The 25203-nt window shown below is 36.4% G+C and overlaps 1 protein-coding gene across 1 annotated transcript in view; it reads right to left on the reverse strand.

The window, feature by feature from the left end:
• The window catches only part of SMG1 (SMG1 nonsense mediated mRNA decay associated PI3K related kinase), a 67251-nt gene that overhangs the window by 7102 nt on the left and 34946 nt on the right, over window positions 1-25203 (reverse strand). The window contains exons 23-54 of the mRNA XM_086622377.1: window positions 24855-25009; window positions 23622-23767; window positions 22742-22943; window positions 20817-20926; window positions 20281-20428; window positions 19732-19891; window positions 18943-19063; window positions 18010-18258; window positions 17440-17724; window positions 16606-16750; window positions 16184-16322; window positions 15651-15881; window positions 15371-15548; window positions 14171-14332; window positions 13627-13844; window positions 13276-13430; window positions 12094-12316; window positions 10894-11140; window positions 10089-10318; window positions 9261-9509; window positions 8723-8861; window positions 8526-8635; window positions 7687-7905; window positions 7099-7289; window positions 6305-6477; window positions 5648-5927; window positions 4714-4986; window positions 4349-4583; window positions 2590-2816; window positions 1232-1382; window positions 951-1140; window positions 246-715 (exon numbers count right to left, since the gene is read on the reverse strand). Coding sequence (XP_086478503.1) covers window positions 246-715; window positions 951-1140; window positions 1232-1382; window positions 2590-2816; window positions 4349-4583; window positions 4714-4986; window positions 5648-5927; window positions 6305-6477; window positions 7099-7289; window positions 7687-7905; window positions 8526-8635; window positions 8723-8861; window positions 9261-9509; window positions 10089-10318; window positions 10894-11140; window positions 12094-12316; window positions 13276-13430; window positions 13627-13844; window positions 14171-14332; window positions 15371-15548; window positions 15651-15881; window positions 16184-16322; window positions 16606-16750; window positions 17440-17724; window positions 18010-18258; window positions 18943-19063; window positions 19732-19891; window positions 20281-20428; window positions 20817-20926; window positions 22742-22943; window positions 23622-23767; window positions 24855-25009 — 6411 coding nt within the window. The remainder of the gene's footprint in view (window positions 1-245; window positions 716-950; window positions 1141-1231; window positions 1383-2589; window positions 2817-4348; window positions 4584-4713; window positions 4987-5647; window positions 5928-6304; window positions 6478-7098; window positions 7290-7686; window positions 7906-8525; window positions 8636-8722; window positions 8862-9260; window positions 9510-10088; window positions 10319-10893; window positions 11141-12093; window positions 12317-13275; window positions 13431-13626; window positions 13845-14170; window positions 14333-15370; window positions 15549-15650; window positions 15882-16183; window positions 16323-16605; window positions 16751-17439; window positions 17725-18009; window positions 18259-18942; window positions 19064-19731; window positions 19892-20280; window positions 20429-20816; window positions 20927-22741; window positions 22944-23621; window positions 23768-24854; window positions 25010-25203) is intronic.

Raw genomic sequence — 25203 nt, forward strand, 5'->3', positions numbered from 1 at the left:
TGACTCAAAGAATTTTCACTCGTGCGTCTTATAAAGTAGCTAGTCTGCAAAAGCAGCTAGCTATAACACTTTCTCCTTATACATTTACAGAATAATTTAAAACGAAAATACTTTATCAAGTCCATTAAAATACTCCAAAGCTCATTCAACAAAATACAAAGTTCCTGTTGTGCTCAGACACGGTAACTAAAGCTCACTTTCCACAGACACAATTTGGAGAGAAGTAACTTGCTTTGTGGTCTTACCTGGAACATGGCAATATGCAGCTGTACTCTCTGAAGACTGGTCTTGCAAGACGAAATACTGGTTTCAAGCCTGCGCACTAGATCATGCTTCTTCCACGCTGTATCATATGAACTAGCTAATACCGTGGCCCTGTTCATGACCAACTGCGAGAACTTGCCAATTTGGATGTTGTGCTCCACAGCTTTCTTGCACAGGTCATCCACAGAAACTTTGCTTTCTGCTCCAAAGTCTTTAGCCTCTACCTGAGCAATGATATCGACACCCAAAGCGCTGATGAAACTGCACAAAGTCAGTCCCAAAGCTTGATTTGGGAGGCCAATTAAAAGCTGTCTCACAAAGTCAGCTGTAAAAGCCTTGATTGGTTTGGCCATTTGGTCTTCACTAAAACAAGAGTTTCTGTAAAGGGCTTTCACATTGACAATTTGAACAGGTCCATTTACTGCATTCTGGTCTTCAAGTGAACTGATTCCTTTTAAGGGAAAGAAATAGTATTTTTGTTATAAACAAAATATTTGATGCATCTAGAAAAATATTATCTGACTTATAAACAGAGAGAGATTACAGGAGTTCATTTTTAATTTCTGCATACTTGCATAAAAGGTAAGTTGGAGCAAAAGTGACCATTTCGCATTCTCTTCTCAAAAGTCCACACACTTCAAAGAAGTGGACAAAGCGATACTGAATATTTGATAATGTTTATTTACCTGACAATGTTTTAGAAAAGGTACCACAGAGCCTGAAAAATTCTTTAATTGTTTGCAGTCTCTTCAGAAAGAAAATTTCCTCTAGAACTTGCCGATTATTGTCATCATCAAAGAAGTTAACTTGGGTGCTGCGGGCTTCCCTAATTATGTCAATCTTACGCCAAGCAACAGGTATTTCCATTTTGTTAAGCTGAGCAATGTAAAGGAAATAAAATTAGTTTTGTTTTTTTAAAGCTTTCATATTCTTGACTCAGAGTACTCTGAAAAGAACAAATCCATACCTTTTCAATCAATAAACCAAATGCAGTTTCCACTTGAGCAAACATTCCATCAAAGGCTACCAAAAGCATCTGACCAGCTGACATTTTGGGAGTTTCATCAACTGAACCATTTCTTGGCTGAATCAGCTCACCATACTGAGCATGAAGTACTCTAATAAAAAGAAAAAGGAGAAAATTTACCAGTTTTTGCTTAGTCTACAAGAAATAATCAAGATTTTCTTAAACTGATTGATCCCACATCTAGAATAGATTGGAATTAAGTTGCATCTGAACAAGGTGAAATTTCTGCAGGCTCTTCATACCCCACTCAACTTCATTTATCACATGAATCCTAACGCTGGTCTCATAAGAACAGGTAAGGATATCATATAAAACAGGATTATATTAAAGGACCAGCTACAAAGCTAACTTAAATACAGGTAGAGGATACAGACTGTGCCTGCTATGAGCATGGTAAAAAAGTTATGAACAGTTTTGTTCCTTGAAAGCCAAGTACTACTTTTATAACAAACACATCATATATAACTGACTGACTGAAGTAGGATAAAAAGCTGGAGGAGGTGGTCTTGGGTAATGGCCGAGATGGTTTAACAGCTTGCCGCTCCTGAAAGGGTGGTCTTATCCTCTCCCTCCACTATATCGCTTTTGACCCTCAACTAACAGGCTGAGCAGGCTTGCCAAAGGGGAAAACAGGAAAAAAAATAACCTAAGTAAAAAAAGTAAATTGTTTTCAACTGGTATAGCTGTACCACTAATGGGCCACCATAACTGGCTCAAGGAAAGCAGCAAGATCACTTCTACTTGGCAGGAAGCTTTTGAATTGACTCAGTTGTCTACCAAGCACGTCCCCAGAAAGGTACTGTTGCACATTACAAGATGCAGAACTCTGGTTGGTGGGTTCTGTTTGTGTTTTGTCTTTATTTTTTTAACCAAATCACTGATTCATTATGCAAAAACTGCTCAAACCTCTTGATGAGAGGAGTGCCATAGTTACAAGCTCTCCCTTTCACAGGTTCCTCCTACAAACTAATGGACCAGTTCCTGGTTTTAGCATCCTTTAACTTCAAACATAAAATCACAACTACGTATTCTGGAAAAAGTTGACTATCAAAAGTCAGCTTTAAGCAGATGTAAATATAAATTGCCACTGCTCTGTATTTCTACATATGCACACAGATAAATACACAAACACAGAGAGGGAACGTGCGCACTTGAAGACGCTGCACTTCGCTTAAGGTATTCTTTGGCAAGAAAAGCCTGTACGTCAAACAAATAATAAAATTTAGACAAACTAACATTCTGCAGTCTTCATTGTCTCATACCAGAACTAAAAAAAAAAAAAAAAAAAAAGAATTTACCTTGCAACATCAATGTAATGAGTATGTGTTTCTTCCTCTAGTCCCATCGCGGCATTTCGTAAGTAGGCTTGAAGAGATTCAACCAACGTTTGCAAAGGGACTCCATCAGTTGTTTGTTCAATAAGATTATCTAATTCATGGAGCATACTTTCTAACGTATACTCTCCTTTCATTAAGCACCTAAGGGCTTCAGGAAAAATGATCTGTCGGAAGTTTGAGTTCAATTCCTGTTGGGAAGCAAGTATGAAAACATAAGAAATGTTTCCCTCTCAAAAAGTATCATACGCAATGTCTTTCTCATTTTAGTATTACGCCACCCTGCAGCAGACATTATCCAAAAGAGAATACGATGGTGGTCAGCCAAGGATTGAAATCTACTTTTTTTTTTATTTAAAGAAGTCAGGAATACATTAAACTCTGTACAAACCAAGGTTTGACATTCGCACAATGTAGCAACAACCACCTCAACAGCATCAGCAGCAATACCTTACAGCAATCCTCAGCAGAGGATTAGTGGAACAGAAATCATTTTCAAATCCATTTCATCAAATCACGCAGCTTCTCTTTTCCATTATGTGACTATAAATCAGCGAGCTAAATTATTTACTGAATTTATGGTTTGCTAAACTGATGGGACCAGGCAAGCGAAAAGAATAAAAAACTAGCCAGACAGTGATTGTTTTGCTAGAGCCCTACTCATGCCACAGAAATCAATGCAGGTAAGTAAAGCAGTACCTGAAGTGGCACAAAGCACTTTTTCCCCAAGCAGAACGAATTAGGGGGCTAAAGGCAGCTACAGAAAGAACCAACCACTGTGCTTTGTCTCCAAAATGAGACAAGAGACACCAAAAAGTTTATCTCAACTGTTCAGTGAGCTACACATCTTAGCCAAGAGCTCAAAGGGAGGACAACAATGTGTGGGTGAAAGATCTCGGCTGCAATGCAATGAAATTGCTTGCATGTTTCTGAAAAATTTCTGAAATGTGAATACTTTGAAGAGAAACAAAGCGATGAAAATCTCAATGCGCTTACACAGGTTGGTAGGAAAATGTTTTTCAAATACAACACCATGTAACCAAAAGCCTCAAAAAGCTATTTACACCAGTCACAGTTTATAAACCACTTAAGTCTTCAGCAGGTATTTTACTCAAGCTGTCACTAATGTTTTTTGTTTGGTGGAAACATTTCTGAAATACAAAATCATAAATGCATTTTTCTCCTTCCCAATCTTGGAGACAGGGGCCTGTAAAACAGGTTTTCAGAATTTGTTTCTAACTACTTATTCAGGTGAAAATAAGTAAGGCTTAGCAGGAGCAGAAAACAGAAAGAGCAGATTCGACAGTTTGGAAGTTGTTCTGTACTGCCAGCAATAGAATCAAAGAAAGCACGACAGGAAGCTCGTATGTCTATAAATCTGATACTAACTTCTTTCTCCTGGTTACTTACTTGACAGCAGTTTTTACAATTTGTCATATATATATATATATATACACACACACACACACACATACATATATATATATATATATATCTCAAAATGGTTTCTTTCAACCAATAAAAATGTAAATGGTAGCAGCAAATGCCAGTTCAGCTCAGCCAAATACAGCAATCAAGACTAAGGTCCAATGGAAAAAAGCCTCAGCAGCATCATAAACAAACATTTAGGCTGGTTAATAAAGAAGCTGTTAAGACTGGCTTAGCTGAAGCTTTAAGAGGTTGGGGATGAGGAAAGAAAAAGTAACATAAAAATAACTATCACCTGAAGCGAGATATATACTCCATTTGCTAGGTGAACAGCTTCTGAAGCTTCAATTGGGTTAGGAATATCTAAGTCCTGGGGTACAAGATGACACTGCTTCAGCAACTGCACAAGGCACGTAACATTTCCACTCATGCTGCAAAGCTCCTCCAAGAACCAGGCTCCATCTCTTGAAGTCAAATCAACCAGTTGCTCTCCAGCACTAGATGCTGCACCTTCCATCATCAGATTTCGCCTAGATGGATTATGACAGTTAGACAGCCCTCCTGCTGTTGCGTTCTCCACATAATTATGTCACTTGAATAGTCCTTTTAAGCGGTCTCAAACATGAATGCATACAAAAAATGATACAAGAGGCAACTCACCTCGTCAGCGCACAAAGAGCAGAGATGATAACGCTTGCTAAGCTCAGTGAGCCCTCCTCTCCATTTTCATGAAGGAAAACCTTTATGCAACGTTCAATTTCTTTCAGCTGCTCTTCACAAACAGGTACAGTAACTGCCTCCTGTTTCAAACGCTCCACCTGCCTGATAAGTCTGTTATTTATATCTGCTGCATAGCGCTGTAGAGTCATTTCTGTAGCAGTTATGAACTGACACATACTTGGAGGTGGTTGAGGAGCATATTGCATTTCATACCTGTAAAACAAAAGTACAATGACAAAATTGTCCCTTCTCAAGAGCTAGCAAATCGCATTCTGCTCTGTGGGTAGGAAAAATACTCTACATTTCAACAGTTCCCACATTGCCTACTCCATATCAACTCTAAATATCACAGCAGTTGATTGCTACCCTATTGACACTTCCATAAAGTCCTAGAATGCACCATAAAATGCTTGAATATAATCTAGATCTTGTAAGCCAAGCAGTAATAATGCTGAAATAGCCTGACCTTAGAAGAAAAAAAAAAAAAATTCCTTGAAAATCTGCTTTAATAAAAAATCTTTAGTTAACTTAAGTGATTTTTAAATACTAAAAGCTTCTAAAATCCTTCTAAATAGGATTTTATTCTATTCTAAAATATCATTACCCTAAAGCCACAAACACGGTTCTTCCTTTGTTCATTAGAGGGCAACGTTACTTGGTTTTCTTTTTGCAGTACATAGATTAAACTCTGGAACAGTATTTTTAAAGCAGTTTTTCATCTTTTTCTCAAAACTTCTGGAATTACAACTTAATCTCATCTTGCTTTATAATCAGAGCCATCCTCACCAAAGTATTCATTTTAATTAGAAAATTAAAATCCTGAAACAGCTTGAAAATTGAGCTCTTCAAACAACCCATTATTCTGCCAACTTACTTCCTAAAGATATCCTGACAATGCTCTATGGTCATGTTACAGATGAGTTCTTCCATCCAGGTTTTCCACTGCTCTATTCTGTGCTTCTGAAACACAGCTTTTGGATACTGAAGAGCTACTGTTGCATAGTTGTGCAATTGTTCAAGACAACCACGTAACACGGATCTTCTCTGCTGAAGAAGCGCACCAACTTCTCCTTCCAGTTGTTCACACTGACTGATTAGATGTGCCTGGCCTGCATTTTGCAGAAATGCTGTTGCTGGTACATAACTTGGAGGACCTTTTAAGAAAGAGGGTTAAAAATTAAGACGTATCTCAAGCACACGTATTTTAACACACACAAATACTGAGCCTTAGCATCTTTTTGAAAATGTTCTTTTACTTGTGATAAAGGAGGCATGGAGAATTCGGATTGAGAATTTTGAGTATAAGGTAAGAGAATAACCTCGTGTCCAGCTAGGGTGAGACAGACAAGTTCCTTCAAAGAGCGTGGCACAGAAACTTGGAAGCGCTCTAAATCACGCTCTGAAGAACCCCCTTTCTTTTATTATATATAGGTCCTTGCCTTTATGTTAGAGGATACTCATAACACCGACTGATATTAAACTCTAGTTATTTTCAAACCGTTAAAAAAACCCCACAAATACTATTTTATACCTAGGTCCACTTGTGTGCTTATTTCTTGAAGAAGACTTGCAAGTTGCGTTGCCTCCAAATTACTGAAAGCAGTTTGGTAATGTGTTATCCACTGCTCAAACTCATTCAGCTTCACCTGGATTGCTTCCTGGACAGCTCTTTGTTGAGACTGCAACTGTGTGTGCTCAGAATACCTGAATTATTGAAGCCACAGAATCAAGTAAGTACTACAAGAAAAAAAATACTCGACTATATTGAATACAAAACCATATTGAACAAAACAGCTACCTTGTTGACCAGAAAAATAAACATATTCTCAACAATTACATAAAACTAATAATGTTGTGTTAATAATTAATTCTGTTTACATACAAAATAATGAAAGCATGTGCATATTCATGCAGTCTGAAATACTTGATCAATTTCAAATAAACTTGCAAAATAAGTTACAGAACCAGAAACTTAGACAAAGAGATTCTTGTGCTACTTATCAATAGCTGCATTATGCAGATTGATTTGATGGGATATCACATTCAGCATGTTCTGGCTCTTGCCTTGAGGGCCAAGTGTGGAACACGGACTAGCACAGCTTATATTGATGGAATACAAGGTGTAGGACATAAGATTATTCAGTAGGAAGATGGTTTCAATTGTTCTTCCACACAGAGTGTGACTTGCTTACGTAAGAATAGCTTTTACCCAGCTACTAATCTCTCTCATACATACATTTCTAACATTGAACTCATAAGTACATTACTAAACCACCAACTGTACTGAACGGCAAGATTCCTGACAGAATTCCCAGCTCCTCGTACCTGTGCTGAAGTGTGTGGGAGGGATGATCCACTCCTTCTGCACCTTCTAGAAATTCCATCTCCTCCAGTAGTTTTCCTTGTAACTTTTCTACATCTGTCAACTGCTCTTGCAGGTTCAGATACTCTTCTAAACTACTGTCCAATTTTGGCAGCACAGCAAGCATTTCATCTCTGTTCTTAAACCAGTTAACCTATAACCAAGACACAGATGTTAGAGAAGTGGACTTAATTCAAACAGATAAAGTAATACATGGCAGCACTTAACCCTTCAATGATGTTGCTCATCTAGGACTACCTCCAGTGCTACATCTGCTAAAGCTTAACAGACATTCTTTACTTAGACTGCTCTCTATCACCTTTAGCCCAGAGTCAGGCAAAACATTATAACATGTTTCAGAATTAAGCACACAGAAAACTTGCAAGTTCCATAAGCACTTCTCAATACAAACTCAATTTAGCTCAATAAAATTTGTGAACTATTTCTAATAAACAACCACCTCTTCCACCGTCCCCAAAAGGCAAATAAATGAAGAGAAAGCACAGGGCCTACTTTGGTTATAAAATAGGAAATTACTGTAGAAAACTCACCTTTATCTCAGCCACTCTTGAAGAAAAGAGACTACGTGTAATATCTCTTTCCATTTCTCTTTTGCTTTGCTTGTTTTCAGCCTGCTGGCCACCACCACCATAGACAGCTCCAGCAAATCCTGCTTCACCTCCTGCTGTCCAGTCCACCAGAGGATCATAAACAAAAGCTTCAAGCAATGTAAGCAAAGTCTCTCTCCCACGCCGCATAATATGAAGGACCTGCATCATATATTAAACAGACTCATTCTGATCTTGCATTATCCTTGTAGAACAGTGGAATTTTAAATGCAAAATACTGTACTTGAGTAGGTACAGAAATCCTTAATTTATCCCTAACCACTACAAATACAGGAAGAACACCACAATGTACAAATGTGGCTAGCCTGTAGTAACATCACTAAAGTTAAAGATTGCATTCTAGCCTTCCACACAAACTCTATACTCTAGCAAGAGACACTTGAGGAATAAAACTCTTTGTTCAGAGCATTTTTTTTTTAAAAACATTATCTGTCATGTTTTATAAGAGATAAATCCTGAAGAAAGCGAGTAAGCAAAACTTCAAAAAGAGCTTCAGGAAAAACATAACATTTTACATCTAGAGCTACAAGTTCCCCTTTACCCCTGAATTGTAGTTGTACCACTACTTGCACATGTATTTATTTGACATTCTCATATTTCTTCAATATCTACTACAGGACGTACCTAAAATAAGTCCAATTAAAATCACAGCAGAAAAGGTGAAGGCTCTATAAATCAACACCAGAATATCTAATAGAAAATTTCTAAGACAGTATTTGGCAAGCGATAGCCCTCTGTTTTCTGCAAGTTTCCTAATTTACCTGTTCACAAGAAAGCCTGAAAACCCCTTCTACTCCTGTCACTCCAAGTGCTGTTTCAATATTATGCGTCATCCGGAACGGAACCTTCTCTGGTACCCTAAGGCTTTTCCCTTTAAGATAAAAAATTAAGTTGTTTCTTTTAATTACCAAGAAGGGAAACCTTTTATTTGAATAACATATAGCATTTTTTAAATTACCTTTTTCAAAGCAAACATTATAATCTATGTGGACAACTTCTCCTGTAGTCATATCTATAAGAACATTATCCAGATGTCTGTCTCCAAGACCAATGATGTAGCCAACCATGGACATAACTGCAGTGGATCTTGCATACGACTTTAAAGAGAGTTTCAGGAAAAGATTATTTGTGGGAATCCTCTGCCAACACATCGGACTGACTACCATCTTAAAACATTATTTTAAGTGTAAGCGTAAGACAAATCAAAACCAACTTATTCCAAGCTGTTTTCTATTTGTTGTCTGATGATATCTTACAAAAGTTTTCATGTCTTAGGCTGATAATTCTAGTATAATAATGTACAGCTACCAGGTGTATACCCAATTTTTTATTCCAGATGGTACAACTGCCATCATTTCCTGTTACTTGAAACTTCAGCAGTGCTAGCTCACCTAACTCATGAGAATCATTGCTTCACCACATCCCAGACATTTGCTGCCTCTCATTCCATCAAAAACACAGGCTTTTGAAGTGAAAATCTATTTGTTGTAACTCACCTGTGTAACTCTCCACCATTCATCTGGTGTAGTACACGATGACCAGAGCTCCTTAGCTAGGAGATTCGGGGGAGTTGCTTCCATCAGTTCTTCTAGAACAGCCCTCATGACATTCAAGGGCCAGTCACGACGTGACACATCAAGACTAAGCCCAACCGCCTTTAAAGCTGGTCCAATTTTACTGTAGTAAAGTTCACTGGGTCTAGGCACTATTCCAGGATTCTGAGGAGCTTGGTAAGAGTCCTGAGCCTAGAAGAGGTAAAAATAGTAGTTTACTTATCACAACTCGTTACCACAGAAAAGTAGCTCAAATTCAGTTTTGGTGAGAATGAAACATGAAATCAACTCCTCTACCAAGGATGACTTTTACAGCTCAGAGAATTCTTTCAAAATTCAATAGTTAAAAAAGCCTAAATAAAATGAACACACATTGTTTCGGCCTAACTCTACTCTTACCAAGGTAAATTTCAAAAACATAACTGTAAAAACTATATTTAAAATGAAATGAGACGACAGAATGACACATGGAACTAAAATAATTTTAACCAAGGTTAACTATTTGTTCAAAAACAGTACTCCGTGAATTATCACACCAGAACAGTGTATTTATGTTCCATACTTTAACATATGTATTTTGATTTCATATATTGCACATATATGCAATTTCATTGACATCTAGTGAAATCCTAAGAGATATGAATGCACAGAACCATTCTGCATTATTATGACACAAACACAATCCTTTTAAGACTATGTTACTTCAAACTGTAATCAGAACAAATGTTTCCTTTCTGAGGTGCTCTAGCTGGCGTAAAACATAGTTGTTACCTTTTGTGCTTGTAAAGCAGCTTCTCGCTGTTGCCACCGCTTGTAAAGACCAAACAAAGGTGTAGCTCCATCCACCCACTGGATCAAGCCTGATCTTGTTCCCAGAGGCGTCACGGAGTAGTGCCTCGCGTGGAACCTCGGTGTCTCTTGACGGTTAATAGTAGCAAACATTGTGTTCACAATTGATAAGAATTGCATGATTCTTTCATCCAGATGCAAGTCTTCCAAACCTGCAATACGTTTGTGTTTAACATTTAGTTTTCTCTTAAAGTCCCAAATATAGCATTTTTTGAAATCCTACTTAATTTCATACTATGGATAGCTTTATAAATTATGTAGATTAAGGATGAGTTGTTCAGGTAAATCTAAATGTTTACATAGCATTTACCTACTAGAATCAGCAGTTTGTGACAGTTTTCTCTGCGAGCAGTACACACAACAGCTACTAACGTAACAAAGAGATCTCTCCCTTTCAGGGAAGGCATGAACTCTCAAGTTCTCTTCTGGGTGCTACCTTAAGCTTCTGGAAAAGTGCATCCAGCTAATCCTATCAGAATGGAAGCAGAACACTTTTTCTGATGGAATCCTTATAAAGAAGGGATCTGAAACACCCAACTTAAAGTTTCACACTGCAAAATTCCTTGAAAATGTATGAAGTGGGAGGTGGGGAAGAAAGGGAGCAGATGCTCCAAATAACTCCTTCTCTGTAATGTGCAGGCAGATAAAGTTGCAACAACGCATCTTCCCAACTATAATATAGTCTAAAGACACAGTTAACTTGTACGAGAAAAATTCAATTTCTTACCTTTGAACAGGTAGGGATAGTTCTTCCCATCTGAACCCAGAAAAAGCAGCTTTTTAGGTTTGGTTTTGGTAGGCAGGATTGTGATGGTGCTGCCCACACTATGAATTGTGACTGTATCTCTGGTAGATACTTCTCCAGGAAGGGCTATTTCAGTATTCATCATGGCAGCCAACCCAGGACTGATTTCTTCAAGTCGTAAAAGGTAACTAGCCCGTTTCTGTGCTCTTTGCTGCAAACTTAGCATAACCTATGCCAAAGAAATTTTTTGTTTAGGTTGAGGGTCATCTTAACAGCTAGCACTAAAAACAAAAACACCACCAAAACCGACTTAATGGTGGTCATCTTTCAGAAAGCATGGAGATTTTTCTTAAACTACCTTTCACCCTTGTCACCTTACTAATCCATTTACAGCTTAGGATGAAGATGACAAAAACTAAAAACCATCCTTTATGCAGCAACTATACCCTGCCTGGTGATAAGCACCAAAGGCACAACAAATGAAACTCCTCAAGAGGTTTGCTCCTACATTTATAAATATTTTGGCTGCAGTCAAAGGCAGCAGTGTTCAGCAACCTCCTGTTTATGTATCTGCATGCTTGCTTGTTCTGCAAAGCAGAAGCGGAACTACAAAAAATAAAGGTCTATCTGTGTAAAACTCAGGTTCTGTATAGCAAGACTTACACATCAAGTTGACTCTGGATATCTAACTGAATACATATTTTATTTCTCCTCAGATGTGTAAAAAACTAAGACAAGATCACAGAATTGAAAAACAAAATATCTTTCGGAAGGGTTGATCATCTGAAGGTTGCTGCACAGCCCGAGGACTACACTTAGATAACCAGAGTACCAACTTGTTAAAATTTAAATCCACTAAACTTCAATGGCATACAGCTTCAGAAAGACAGTATTTAAAAAAATAAAGCCCTCTGCCTCCAAAACTGACAGCAGAAGATGCCAAGATTTAAAAAAAATAATATAATTTCACCAGGTAGAAATGCAATAATGCAGAAGGTCAGTAGGACGTTGCTACAGAGACAAAAATCACTGTGCTTTAGTGTCCAGCACAAGTTTCAGGCTGCAATTTTAATACGGCAAGATAAGAGCAAAAGAATACTAAGGAGAGGGTTAAGCACATGGTGCAGCAAGAGTGCCAAGAGTCTCTATCTACATTGTACTCTTAGTCTGTGCATATAATACCTCTTTAAATGGGAGCCAGCTGCTTCCAGGTTTAGCAGGATTCAAAGGATTCTTAAGTTTCTCTAATGCGTTTTCAATTGCATCTCCATAGTTATCCTGAAACCATTTCTCATGAGGAGTTTCTGCAGGAGCTGCAGTGATGCTCCGTACATGTTCCAAAGCAAATACAATGGGCTTCATTAGAGCTGTATGCTTTTCACGCATGATTGCTATTTTCTCCTCTCTTGAAAAAAACAAAAAATTTTCCTCTTAACTCCATAAAATCATGTTACTTAATAAGCAGAGCATTAAAATAAGACTGCAAATGAGACATTTAAGAATTCACAAAAATTATAACATGTCTAAAATAAGGTCATCAAGGATGACTATATTAAAAGAGTATTTAATTCCACGTGGAATGCATACTCCACTTCTCCACCCCCTCCCTCTTTTTTAAAAAAAAAAAAAAAAAAAAGACTGAAACATTTGAACTGGGCTCTTCACCACTGGAAACTCTTGAGGAGAAGCTCAGAGATCAAAATCACTCTCCAAGCAACCGATTTCAATAAGAGCTCTTTACTATTATGCTTCCTGAGGATGTACCACACTATAAAGAAGGGGAAAAGAGAGAGATTCAGATCATGCTGTTCTCCCATTACAGGTCAGCCCCAACTACAGAATTCAAGACACATTCTTAAGCTTAGCCAGGTGCCCAGTGCATGGCTTTCCTCTTCCACAAATCCTTTTACAGGAGAACCCATGTAAGAGAGAGAAAAAAAAAAGGCTTGCTGAACACAGAAAATCAAAATCAAGATGTTTTGTTTACTCTAAATATCTGTATTTACAGTAAACTTCAAACAGATTATACCCTTCAACACACTTGTCCTCATTTTAGCTGACTTGTAAGAAATGAAGAACTATAGGACCTCATAATCCATCACTTACTATGCACTGGGTACTAACACATCATTACTAAGAAAATCCCATCATGGATTCACAGGTAGACTGTTGCTGTTTCTCATTTGATTTGAGTACTAGCTGTAACATCAAAATGTTCTTGAAATAAGGTCACTGGCTTTCAAAAAAGCAGCTAGGATAGCATGAATTCAGGAGCAACACTACTGTTGATTGGTTTGACAGTATGCCTCCCCAGGAACAAATATTTGCTACGATTATCACTTGAATTATTCAAAAAAGACATACTTCCGTAAAGTGTTGTTGTTTTGGACCCTCTTGACTTCATCTTCCAGTTGTTGAATCCTTCTGAGGACGTACATGTGCTGCTGCAGTAGAACTCCCAACCAAAGTTCATCCCAAAGAACTGTAACTCTGCGCAACTCAGCCACTAGCATCTGAACCTGCATAAAATAAGATTCACCTACTTCTAAGAGTACTAGTATTAAGACTTATTTTCGTAGATGAACAACTTGAAAAGTGATGACAGCCTAACAGCAAAGATGCACCAAACTTTCAGTAAGTCTACCCACAAGATACACAAACTACATATTTTGCAGTTCGAGAAGAGCACAAGAAGCATACATTTGGATTATTTACCTGCAATACCATTGTTGGATTTGCAGCAGAGAGTTTCTCCACAATTTTGCTGTAACAATCTTGCATCATTGCTTGATCTTCATTTAATCCAACTTTTGTGTCATCTTTACTACTTTCTTGAGAAGCTGGAGGGCTCCCTCCATCACATTCACCACCCAACAGTTCTTCTCCTTGAATATTACCTAGCAAAGTAGGGATGGCAGAAGGCAGCTTGTTTCCTAAATTAAAAAGCAGATATTAAAATATTAGCTACACTGTTCTGGCCTTGAAAGATACATCACTCAATACTTCATTTAGCATCAAGTCCACATATTACATTAAGTAAAGTAACTCACAATGTATATGATGACAAATTTTGAAAAACTAACTTATTTGCCAAACTGTTAAATGAAAGGCATCAGTGAGGTCCCATAATAAAAATATTCTTAACATAGAAAGTATCAGAGTTACTGAAAAAAAACCCAAACACCTCAGTATCATTTTATCTAGTACGTAAAAATATATTAGGTAAATTGTATTTGCACATTTATTTTTTCCTCCATACCTGAAGTCTGGGATTCACTGCTAAGTGAAATGGTACCCACTATTGCAGGATATAGTATGAGATGAGGAGAATCTTGAGCCACTCGACACAGTAAATTGCAAATACTCTGACGAACATACACTTCTGGGTGATTCAGGCGGGAGAAAAGCTGAGGTATAATCCCTTCATAAACAGGAAAAGAAAATGTGCCATTTCCTTTCACTTCAAACGATGCAGAATTTTATTTTTAAAAGCATGCTGTTGTTGTATTGGGAGGATGTAAATGTCTAGTTTCCCAATAAAAACTTCTTTTAAATAACTGTCTTTCACAGCACAGGCAATAGCTTTTTTTTCTTCTAGTTTTCAAATACAGATAACATCGGATGCGATACATACATATCCTTTAGTCAAGCACTAGGAATTGAGTTTTGCACATTGTATCTGTTAATATCATTTTTCAAATATAAGGAGAGTCACATTAATAGCTGTTGAAGTTAGCATAACTGGATGTTTCAAAATAAAGTACAATTTTGCAATAGTTGACCTCTTCTGCTGCCTTCCACACTTTAACTCAATAACCTTTTGTGGGGAAGTCCCTCAGCAACCAGAATCAGTAGTGCAGTGACAAGCAGCTACTTCTGAGACACCTGGTTTTAGCTGCACATCTGTCTGAACTGTTGAACTGCATTTCAAACTGTAGCTAGCAAAAAGCCCCACTCCCTTAGGGCATTTTTAGGGTGGTAGTAGAACGTAATACTTCACAAACTACACCTCCTTTCTCCTTTCAGTGTCTTAAAGTAGGAGAGGGAGGGGATCAGAATCTATGCTACTTACCTGTTCTAAAATCAGAATGCATAGCAGACTTGAACACATTTAATGAAATTTACTAAAAGACAGGCTTTCTTTCCATCACACTTAAATAAAAATTTTATGAAAGTGCAAGAAATATCTTTCTCCTTGTATTTCGAGAAAGTGTGTCAAAATTAATTTGAACAACTAGATCATCTTTTTACATTGAGGGTGGTGAGGCAGTGGAACAGGTTGCCCAGAGAAGTTGTGGATGCCCCATCCCTGGAAGTATTCAAGGCCAGATTGGATGAGGCTTTGAGCAACCTGGTGTAGTGGAGGGTGTCCCGGCCCATGGCAGGGGCGTTGGAACTAGATGATCTTTGCGGTCCCTTTCAACTCAAACCATTCTATGATTCTATAGCACAGACTTACCTCTCCAAGGAGCAGTAGGTGTAGTATCTAGCCCATGCTCTAGATACTGTCTAAGTTCTCCAGCATGTTTCACAAGCAATCGTAACAGTCTTAGGGTTGCCATCACAATAACATCATCAGTGCTCTGCTCAGAAGTACTTCTTAAGTGCAGCCTGGGATCATCTTCATCAAGCGGAACCTTGAAAGAAAGAAAGAAGTACTCCTCTAAGTTAAGTATATAGTTTATATCATCATTTAGAAAAGTTTGTAACTGGATTTCCTCCTCAGCACAAACACTAACCTGACCAGCATTGAGTTTGAGGAAAGTAAAGTATGCACTGCAGGAGAGTTTATAGAGACTGAAGATTCTGTCTACAACTTTCCTCCACACTTTAATTAACCCTTCTGTTGCATTTTCATCAAGATCTGAAAGCCAGGGACAACTTGTTAACAACTGACGCCATATAACATCCACCATATCATCTTCTTCATTGTCTTCATTTTCAGTGATTTGTAGAGTCATATCTTCATCCTAAATGCAAAAAAGAGAAAAGAGATTTGATTAAGTTCTCTAACCATTTCTGCAAGCAGTACTAGTTCCTAATCCAGTTTTAGTCTAGGCAACTCATACAAATGCATTACTTGATCATAGTCGCATAGTCGATAGAATAGATGCGTTATCACTTAGCTAACAGATAGTTTCTTAGAGAACTCTTGTATTGTTTGAATTTCAACTTTAAAACATTTACAAGAGTTAATATGAATCACAAGTAGAGGAAAAATAAAATTCACGCTGAAGTTGAACATTTTTTAAGCAAGCAAATTTACACTTACTTGAATCCCAGCTGGACGACACACTGCCTGCCCAAGAATCCCATAGATTTTCTCTTTATCTTCCTCTGCAACGTTGTCTGGAAGCAAGTTCTGAACCTCAGATTTCTCCCGGGGCAGAAGACGAACACCTTCTCCCTGACTGTAACATTTAATGCATTATTGATCCCCAATATATCAGTATTCATAGAGCTCCTGAACCCATTAAGACTGTAATATAAAACTTCTTGAAGGAAGAAATCTTCATGCCTATCTCAGAATTAAACTCAATTCTTTTACAGAAGGCAAACAATCAAGAGAATATTCAGTTCTCTGCTCACATGTGACTTCAGACCACAAAGAACAGTAATCATAAATAAAAAGCTAAGATTTCCCTTAAGAAAACTAATTGTGTCACAGAAATTTAAACATTAGGATGAATTTACCTGGCATTATCAACCACTTTTCGGCCCCATCTATAAGCCCAACTAGCCAGGGCTGCCCAAGACTTGGCTACTTCAGGTGCCTGTACTGAAGACAAGTGGTACAGCTGTCCCAAGATGAAGTCAGGTTCTCCAACTCCAATATTTACTGTGATGGGAGAAATAGAGCGATACATGTTATAACATAAAATCTACTTCTAATTTCCTTAACACAGGAAATAACATCAAAACATAAGTACTTTTTTTTTTTTCCTCAAGGTAGTACCCAAGAATATCAAATTTTCTTAAAAGTAATTATTTTTCACTTCTGATGCTGGCTGCAAAACAAAGACTAGTTTTTCATTTGCTAACAGCCACTGCCTGTACTCTACAATTGCTTTTGCTTTCACAGAAAGATGGAACTGAGACAAGAAACTCGTCATCTCCAAAAGAGCAAGGTGCTTCAGAGAGCAGACTTTTATGAAGTACCTAGGGCAGTGTGTTTGTGCTTATTTGTCTATATATTTACTTTCTTCACCATCAAGTCAGAAAGCACCTACAACTTAACATCCATTAACAGCTCTAAAATAATTCGCACTCTGCAAGAGAGGAATGAAGTTATTTATGAAATCCATGTTTAAGCAAAGAAAGAACTTTACTGAAATATGAAATATCAGTATTAAGGTGCATGGGTTTTACACCTGTATATAGTTATCTATTGCACAAAACACACTGTTTATACATGTATTAGGAAAACAAATACATGAGTGATGGCACACTTAGTTTTAGGGTATATATCCCTCAGTGGAATAACCAGTAACTAATTTAACAAAAAATGAGTAAGAACAACAAATCTACCTGTAGATTCACTTTCAATCCTAGGATATTCCTCTTCTAATGTATTAACAGCTGGGAGATCAATCAAATTATATATGTTTTTAGACAAGGTGGACAGACCAGTGTGATTTTGCTGCTGTCGAGCTCTATATACTTGTTTCAACTGTCCTGAAATCTCTTTCCATTCTGCTTGAATCCATTTAGCCAGCGTGAGAATAGATTTAGCAACTGCATATTCAGCTTTGGCAGATTTGCAAAATGATATGGCACAAGAACTCAGCATTTCCATGGCATGTGTTGACTGACCTGCATATCATGAAAAGCATACGTTAACTTTACTCAAAACACTTCTGAAATTCAGCATATTCAGGTATAGCTTGTAACAGTATATTTTTGCAAAGAAAATTCTCTTTAGAAATGGCAAGTAAGAAAAGACTTGTGAAAACACTTTCAGACTGAGACATCAGTTAATAGGATGAAATCAGTTCCTAATGATACTGTCCCATCATGATTTCTTCAAGGTCAGGGAAATTACCCTGGTTAGAAGGACAAGAAGCTCGAGTATCTAAAACACACTTAGCAAATACTCACCTGCTGTGTAGAGCAGTTTTGTTTTCTCAATATCAAGTTCAGGACCCCATTTTTCATCTATCTGACCTGGTGTGGACAATTTTTTAAAGTGCTGGACTAACTCTTGTGCAGTTGTGGTTTTTCCCAGCTGAACTTCACTGCACTGGGCAAGCAGTCGTGTAGCTAGGGCAATGTTTCCTCGCTTCCGTGCAAATTTTGCTGCTGTTAAGCCCAGTTCCATTAGATGGCTTTTAATTGGGACTGTTGGTTCTGAAGAAGAAAGCAAGACATTGTAAACAAAATTACTAAACAAACAATACTTGCACCTGGCTTATACAGATAATTTCTGCCAAATGTATTGTGTACATGGCCATCAGTAAAAAAAAAAAAAAAAAAAAAAAATCACTCAGCTCTTCCACATTTCCCAACACCTCCTTCAGAAAATTAAATAACTTCATTTCTGCCTAGAGTATTTATATACCCCATCTGAAACAAACAAACAAAAACATCCATAGATTATCTGCTGGGCAAAAGACTAATTTTTTCACTATAAGCATTCTTCTTAACTAAGAAATCTACTTGTCCCCTCATACAACTTTTTTCTCCCATTACCTCTTATCATTCTGCACATTTAAATGGCTTTCGTGACTTTTAAAGACCCATTATTGATAGCATTGTAATGTTCAAAAGTGAAAACATTTAAAGTATGAAGAGAAGCAAGTAAAGTGCAATTAGAAGAGTCTAAAATTGCTTAGCGTTTCAGAATATTTTTTTCTTTTTAAGTCTATATATCAGTAGTAGTTGTAAAGCAAGACACCTAAATAACCAAAACTTGGCTTTTAAAAAGTAATCCATCTAAATAATAGAAAAAGACACAGCTGCTGCTTTCAGCAGAAGATTTAAGTTCGAATTCTGCATTTATCCTTCATAACACTAAAATAAGAGCTTACATACCTTTAAGTTTTTCCATCAGTTGATTCTGGTACACCGTGTACCTCAGCGCATGCATCCATGGCCTTACATCATGCTGTTTGCATGACCTCAAAGCATCATTGAAGAGAGGTATAAGACAGTCCTAAAAGAGGCATAGAAATTGCATAGTTGTCATGAGACACGTTTACTAAAACGTATTTTCATTTATTAAAACCAAAGACCATTTTAGTGAAAGCATTCTTATTTGTATTAGTAGCCACTCTTTATCATTAACTAATAAAATGCAAATACGTTTTACATAACTCTAGAAAGACATGCTTGATTTTGAGAGGACAACACTAAGAATTGCTCAAAATCAAGCAGAATTGTTTTCTGAACAACACGATTAGAAATTAGAACTAGATCATTCATGCTGGTTGAAGTCTGACACTGAGTTTTTAATTGCTCGGGGGATTGTTTTCTGATTAATATTTTAAAATTACTTGGAAAGTAAATTACATGTGTGTTGTAGGAAAAAGTTTTATAATGTATTTAGAGAAGAAATATCAACACTTTGATAAAAAGTAACTACCAATAAAACTTTAAAAATACTCTAAGCATAATTGAAAGAGATGGTATAACTATAGAAAGAAGTCCAACTAAGATGTAACCTTAAAAAAACTTGGTCAAGGCACATTAGAAAACTAAATGAGGTCTTTTTACAGTATGATTAACAATGGTCAAAACATTTAATGTATGTTCTTTATTCAATACTGGACGTGACATGGAGAAAATCATTACTCCAATTAGGCTCTAAACACAAAGACATACCTCTGATGTCAGCCTGTTGGATACAGTGTTTTCTAAAGCAGAAGAACAATACAACTGAAGAGTGCTCAACACTGGTAAAGACTGAGACACAGTGAGTGTGGAAAGTCTTAAAGGTCCAATAGCGATTCGTGATGTTTGCTTTAAGTACTTAATCACATTTCTGAAATAAAAGAATCAGAACAGTCATTTTTGTCAGCTAGACTTTAAGAGTAAACAGTGACATCAAAATTACTGAAGAAAAGCAAATTCAACATCTTCAAGGAGATGAGAAAATCTTGCAATATCACACACAAGTTACAGTATGATACGCTTTATTATTAAAGTGACAAGAAGCAGTACTTTATCAACTCAAAGAACTACATAATCTCCAAGTTAAACATCATCTTATTTTTCCTCAGTAAGCTTATAACTCACAACAGCTAAAACTAGTAGCAAACTACCATAGATGCTGAAGTACAAAGCAGAGTATGCTTTTCACAAAGTTACATTTAACAAACAGGAACAGCTTTTCACAGTATATTAATTCATTCATTGCACATTTTAACTTACTCAGATATTGACTGCCACTTTTGCTCCTGTTCTGTGTGGTTTACAGCTGTTGCCAGACATACTGAACTTCTCAAAAGCTGTACTTCAACTGCTTTTTGAAGTTCTCTTGGATCAGGACTTAGCATATTAGGAAGGAGTTTCTTCATGTCTACATGGAGATTAAAAATCGAAACTAACTACAATTGCCAAGTTTTATGAAGTGTCACTGTCTGAGAATGCATTTTTGAAAGCAAGGAAGTTTTGAAAAAAACATTTTAAAAATAAATATATTAAATATATATCTATGTACATATTCATATTAGAAATTGATGATAGGTTACTTGTAAACAAACACATTAACTCCAGAAAACACGCTTGTATCAACATTTAGAATGATCACTGCCAATCATTTTGAAGATCGATTCATGAAGGTTATGGTCAGTCTACTGAACACAGCAAACTGCATTCAGAAGTTTCAGTCTGTCATTTAGAGAGACAGAAACATGCAGAAATATTTGCTTTACTATTTGAAGTAATGTTAACTTATGCATTTATACCTATCTTTTCTTTGGATCCTCCTGCAAGTAGGTTGATGTTTTCTCCTGGCAATAATTCTAGTTGTTCAGTGCATTCAGTAAGTTTTCCAGACTCAAAGCTGCTCAAAGATCTGCAATTCAATGCTTATAGTTTTATTTTCACATTTCTTACTTCATTCCAGTTGTTAAATATCTTATACAGCAAAATAGAAAGACTCAGGCCTAACTCAAATCCTACAGAGCACTTATGATTAATTTTAAGCAAACATCCTAGTTTTCAAATAGATCAATAAAAGGTAACAGTACTGCACTCTATGGATAATTCAGTATCAAAGTGAAAGGAAAAAACACTTCTCCAGCTATAAAGCTTTTAATTTTATCATCACACTATAATAATACTCTTCTACCATAGTCAGGAAGAAAAAGGTTGACTCTGGACGAGTTTAAAACCAAAGAAAACCCAAAACTTGCCCCTGCCTCTCTGCACAGAAAAGTTAGTTTTGGGACAGAATTTCATGAGGCCATGATTCCAACTCTTCAGTTTACATGAAACCACAAATCCAGAAATACTGGAATATTGTGCAGGTCATAGATTATACAAATTTATATTGCTTAACAGCCTGAAAGAGCAAATCTAACTTTTTTTCCCCATTGTTCTACATTAGGAAATAATTTGGGCATTACAGACTTTTACACAACTACACAAAATAGGCATTGAAAGGTTAAGAGGTTTGATGGCTCAGAACACAGAAAACTCAAAGGTTCAATATTCTTGTTACTATTCACTGAAGAAGGAATTATCTAAGTATCTACACTAGAAAAAGAAATATTCAGCATGTGAAAACTCCCCTTTCTGCTGAATTATTTTGATTCTCATTACTACAGAGAGTCTCTTCTCAGCCTGCTCAGGAGCAGAAGAGTCAGTGTGCTGTGCATCCTCAGGAGATCTTTCCAGGATATTTCTGACAATATATTATCTTACTTACAGTAATTATCTGGATGAAAACTAACTCAAACCAGCCAAAACCACCAGACCTCTGCAATAGTACAGCAAGTACTTGTGATGTTTATCAGAAGTACAGTGGGTTTATTTTACCAAAACATGAACATTCCAAAGTAACACACTTTCACATCCATGACAAGGACTCACTCTCCTAATGGATTAACTGCACAACACTGAGTCAATGTTGTAAGAAGAAGGATCACACCTTTCTCTGACAGAAGTAGTCACCTTTTCAGACCTGCAAGATCTTATTTCAAAGTTTCCTTCTATGCATTTATTTTCAAGCTTAGAAGTTTCAGCCAAAAGTATTTTACAGTCTTTATCACAATAGTACAGGGATGGAAAACAATCAAGTTGTCAAATGAAACAGCAATGACCCTTAAACCTTGAAGGACCACTTCAATGTCACGAATATTTTTTCATGAACCAGAGAGATATCAAGGGTTAGAAAATAAATGCACAAACTACAATTCTAAATTCCATTTTAAAAAACTAAATAATAATTTCAGCAGTCAATATCATCTCTTTAATATACTTTTCACATTAGATTAATGAATTAAAATACTTTTAAGAACTGCACCGACAGGTGTTTTATTTTTTGCTATCACTGAAGTTGTGCAAAAGGATGCATCTTCTGCTAACAGAAGTAGAATAAATTTAGTATCTCTTACTTTCAATGAAAAGATGATTTCCTTGTATACTAAGAAACCTCAGCAGTCAGAAAGCCACAGTAATTGTTTATAATGATGTTACCTCTTTCCTTATCTGTATGGCCAGTAATATCATGGCCAAGTTCATCCTCTTCCACCAAGAACACAATTTTCTTTTCATCACACCTTCATTTCAATGACAACTAGTTTCTAAAATCCATAAAAACCTCAATATTTCAGTTCCAAGACACTAAGCTCTAAGGTACTGTTGAACAAATTAATTATATACTTACTTTATGTAGTTAAAATCTGCTTTCAGATTGATTGAGGTATTACTATTGCTTTTCTTCAAGTCATGGACCATATTTTGCCACTCCTGAACAGCAGACCAGTCGGCAATGGAAATGTAACATTCACATGCTTTGTTACCCAAGTAGTTTATAACTTCAGGTGAAGAGTCACTTGGCTTAGTCAGAACAGTTTTTCTAGTTTCTCCTGTGAAACAAAAAAATAGTATGTATACTTCAATATATATTTATGTTTGTATGTATTTTAAATAGCAATTCTAATACTCAAATGTAATTTCTATGTCTTTTGTCAAGAGAAACAATTTAAAAAATCAAATAGTTACACATTTACAGTATTCTTCTTCCACTTACATGTTTGTTTGTTTTAAAAATAGAACCTTTTTCAAAGGAGGTTTTGGAAAAATCTAGTCCATATCTGTAAAGTAGTATCGAAACAGGAAAACAGAAGAACTAAATTACGAACAAAGGTGGTCCCTTTTCAAAGATGAAATGGAATACTGCAACAAAGCCTCAGTAGTTAAAACAACTGAGTAACTAGTGTATTTATGATACAATTATGTCAAATACTAAGCATTAAGTTATGATGATCTAAAATAATTTAGAATTAAATTAGTAATTTAGAAAATATTTTACTTATTATTTTTAGTTTCATTCAGCTAGACCTCAGTACTGCAAACCCCCATCTCTACACATAAAACTGCTTTCAATGACATTAAGCAGTTCAGTTTAACTGGAGACAGAAACGGGTTTTCAGATTTAAGAATTAAACATTATCATTACCCTGGCTATATCATCAAATGTTCAAAATGTTATGCAAATACAGTTACAAAATTGTATTTCTCTTAAAAAGAAAATAAATACTGACCATTCAAGGAATGCTTTGGGCTGGCATTATTCACACTGTTTGAATTGGCCAACTTCAGAACAGTTTTGTCAAAGCCTGTTATGCAGCAATCCACTCCTGTCATGGAGCACAGGTGCTCCTGGTATTCTGCAGTCGCTTTTTCAAACCTTAAATGGTTCAATACTTTAGTCATCATTTTACAGAATCACTTTTCTTTTTTGGTAAATAGACTATATTATAAACATTTCTTTACCACAATAGTCAAAAAAGTTCACGTATCACCTTCAGCAAAAGAAAGGGATTAACACAGAATACAAGTTTACCAGCTGAATTCCCAGGTTATAGCACAGTATAAAAGCTTTTCCATTCAGGTTCTAATAACTACAAACCAAGTACAGATTGAAGGAGATAAATGAGTTTTATAGTCGACTATCAGACTTTTTACCTGAATGAGTAGAAGTGAATACTGATTAACTACGTATCATTTAATAGAAGACTGCAAAACCAGGTTTAAGGCAACAATTCACATCTTAAATTGACAATTCTGAGAAACTTCTCAGGTATTATAAAGCTGCACACTATTTTAAGGAATCTTACAAAAATTGGAAAACTATAGTTAGAAAACCTCATTTTTTGTTTTGTTTTGGGATTTTTACATGGCAGTTAAATAAGGAAAGGTGTCTCTTTTTCGTTTCATACAGAAGAAAGGATGCATTCCTTTAAGAACATGAAAACACCAAAATGAAGGCATACCCTATCTGGAACATTGACCCATTTATTTGTATCTGCAGCCAAAGATTCTACTTCAATAGACGTAGAAGCCACTTTTTCAAAGCTGAACTAAAACTGCAAAGCATCTCTCTCGGAGTCCCTCTCTTGGCAAACTGTGGCAGGTAATCAGATCACGCCGTTGGTCAGAAACTTCATTAGAAAATATTTAAATTAATAATATTTTGCAATGAAAAATTAAACACAGTATCAAAATAGTATTGCTGTGTATGAAAAACTAAGAAAAAACAGTTTAGGAACACTTTATATTCAAATCCTGGTAATTCAGTTAAAACTAAAAGTTAAAATATCTAAAAATGCTAGATGCATTAAGTATCTCTGAAAGACACAATGCCTTTAATTGACATGGAAATTCGATCAGTAGCCTTGATTCATACCACAATTTAAAAGATTCAGAAGCAGAACTATCCATAAGAAGGAAAAAATGTCCAAGTTTGTAATAACTAGATATCTGAGAAAACTTACCGCCCTTCTGCTTGCTGAGCTACAGAATTGATCCAGGCAAGACTCTTCCCAACTACAGCAGAAGACCAGACAGCGATACCCTGAATAGCTTCAGGGCAGTGAAGCTCACATAATGCTTCTACCAGCATCATAATTGTCACTTCCAATTCATTTCCCTAAAATCAAACCAAAAGCTTTAATTAACAAGTCACATATAAAATAAGAGCTCTATACACGATTAAATACTTGGAAATGGTAAAGCAGTATTTCATTATATGCATCTACAAGCGAAGTGCTCTGCATACCCACCCATTACACTGCTTTTGGAAAAACAGGGGAGCTGAGGGAAGAGTACACGCTGTGAATCCAC

Source organism: Tauraco erythrolophus, chromosome 17 (genome assembly GCF_009769465.1).
Source record: "Tauraco erythrolophus isolate bTauEry1 chromosome 17, bTauEry1.pri, whole genome shotgun sequence".
In the NCBI taxonomy this organism is placed as follows: domain Eukaryota; kingdom Metazoa; phylum Chordata; class Aves; order Musophagiformes; family Musophagidae; genus Tauraco; species Tauraco erythrolophus.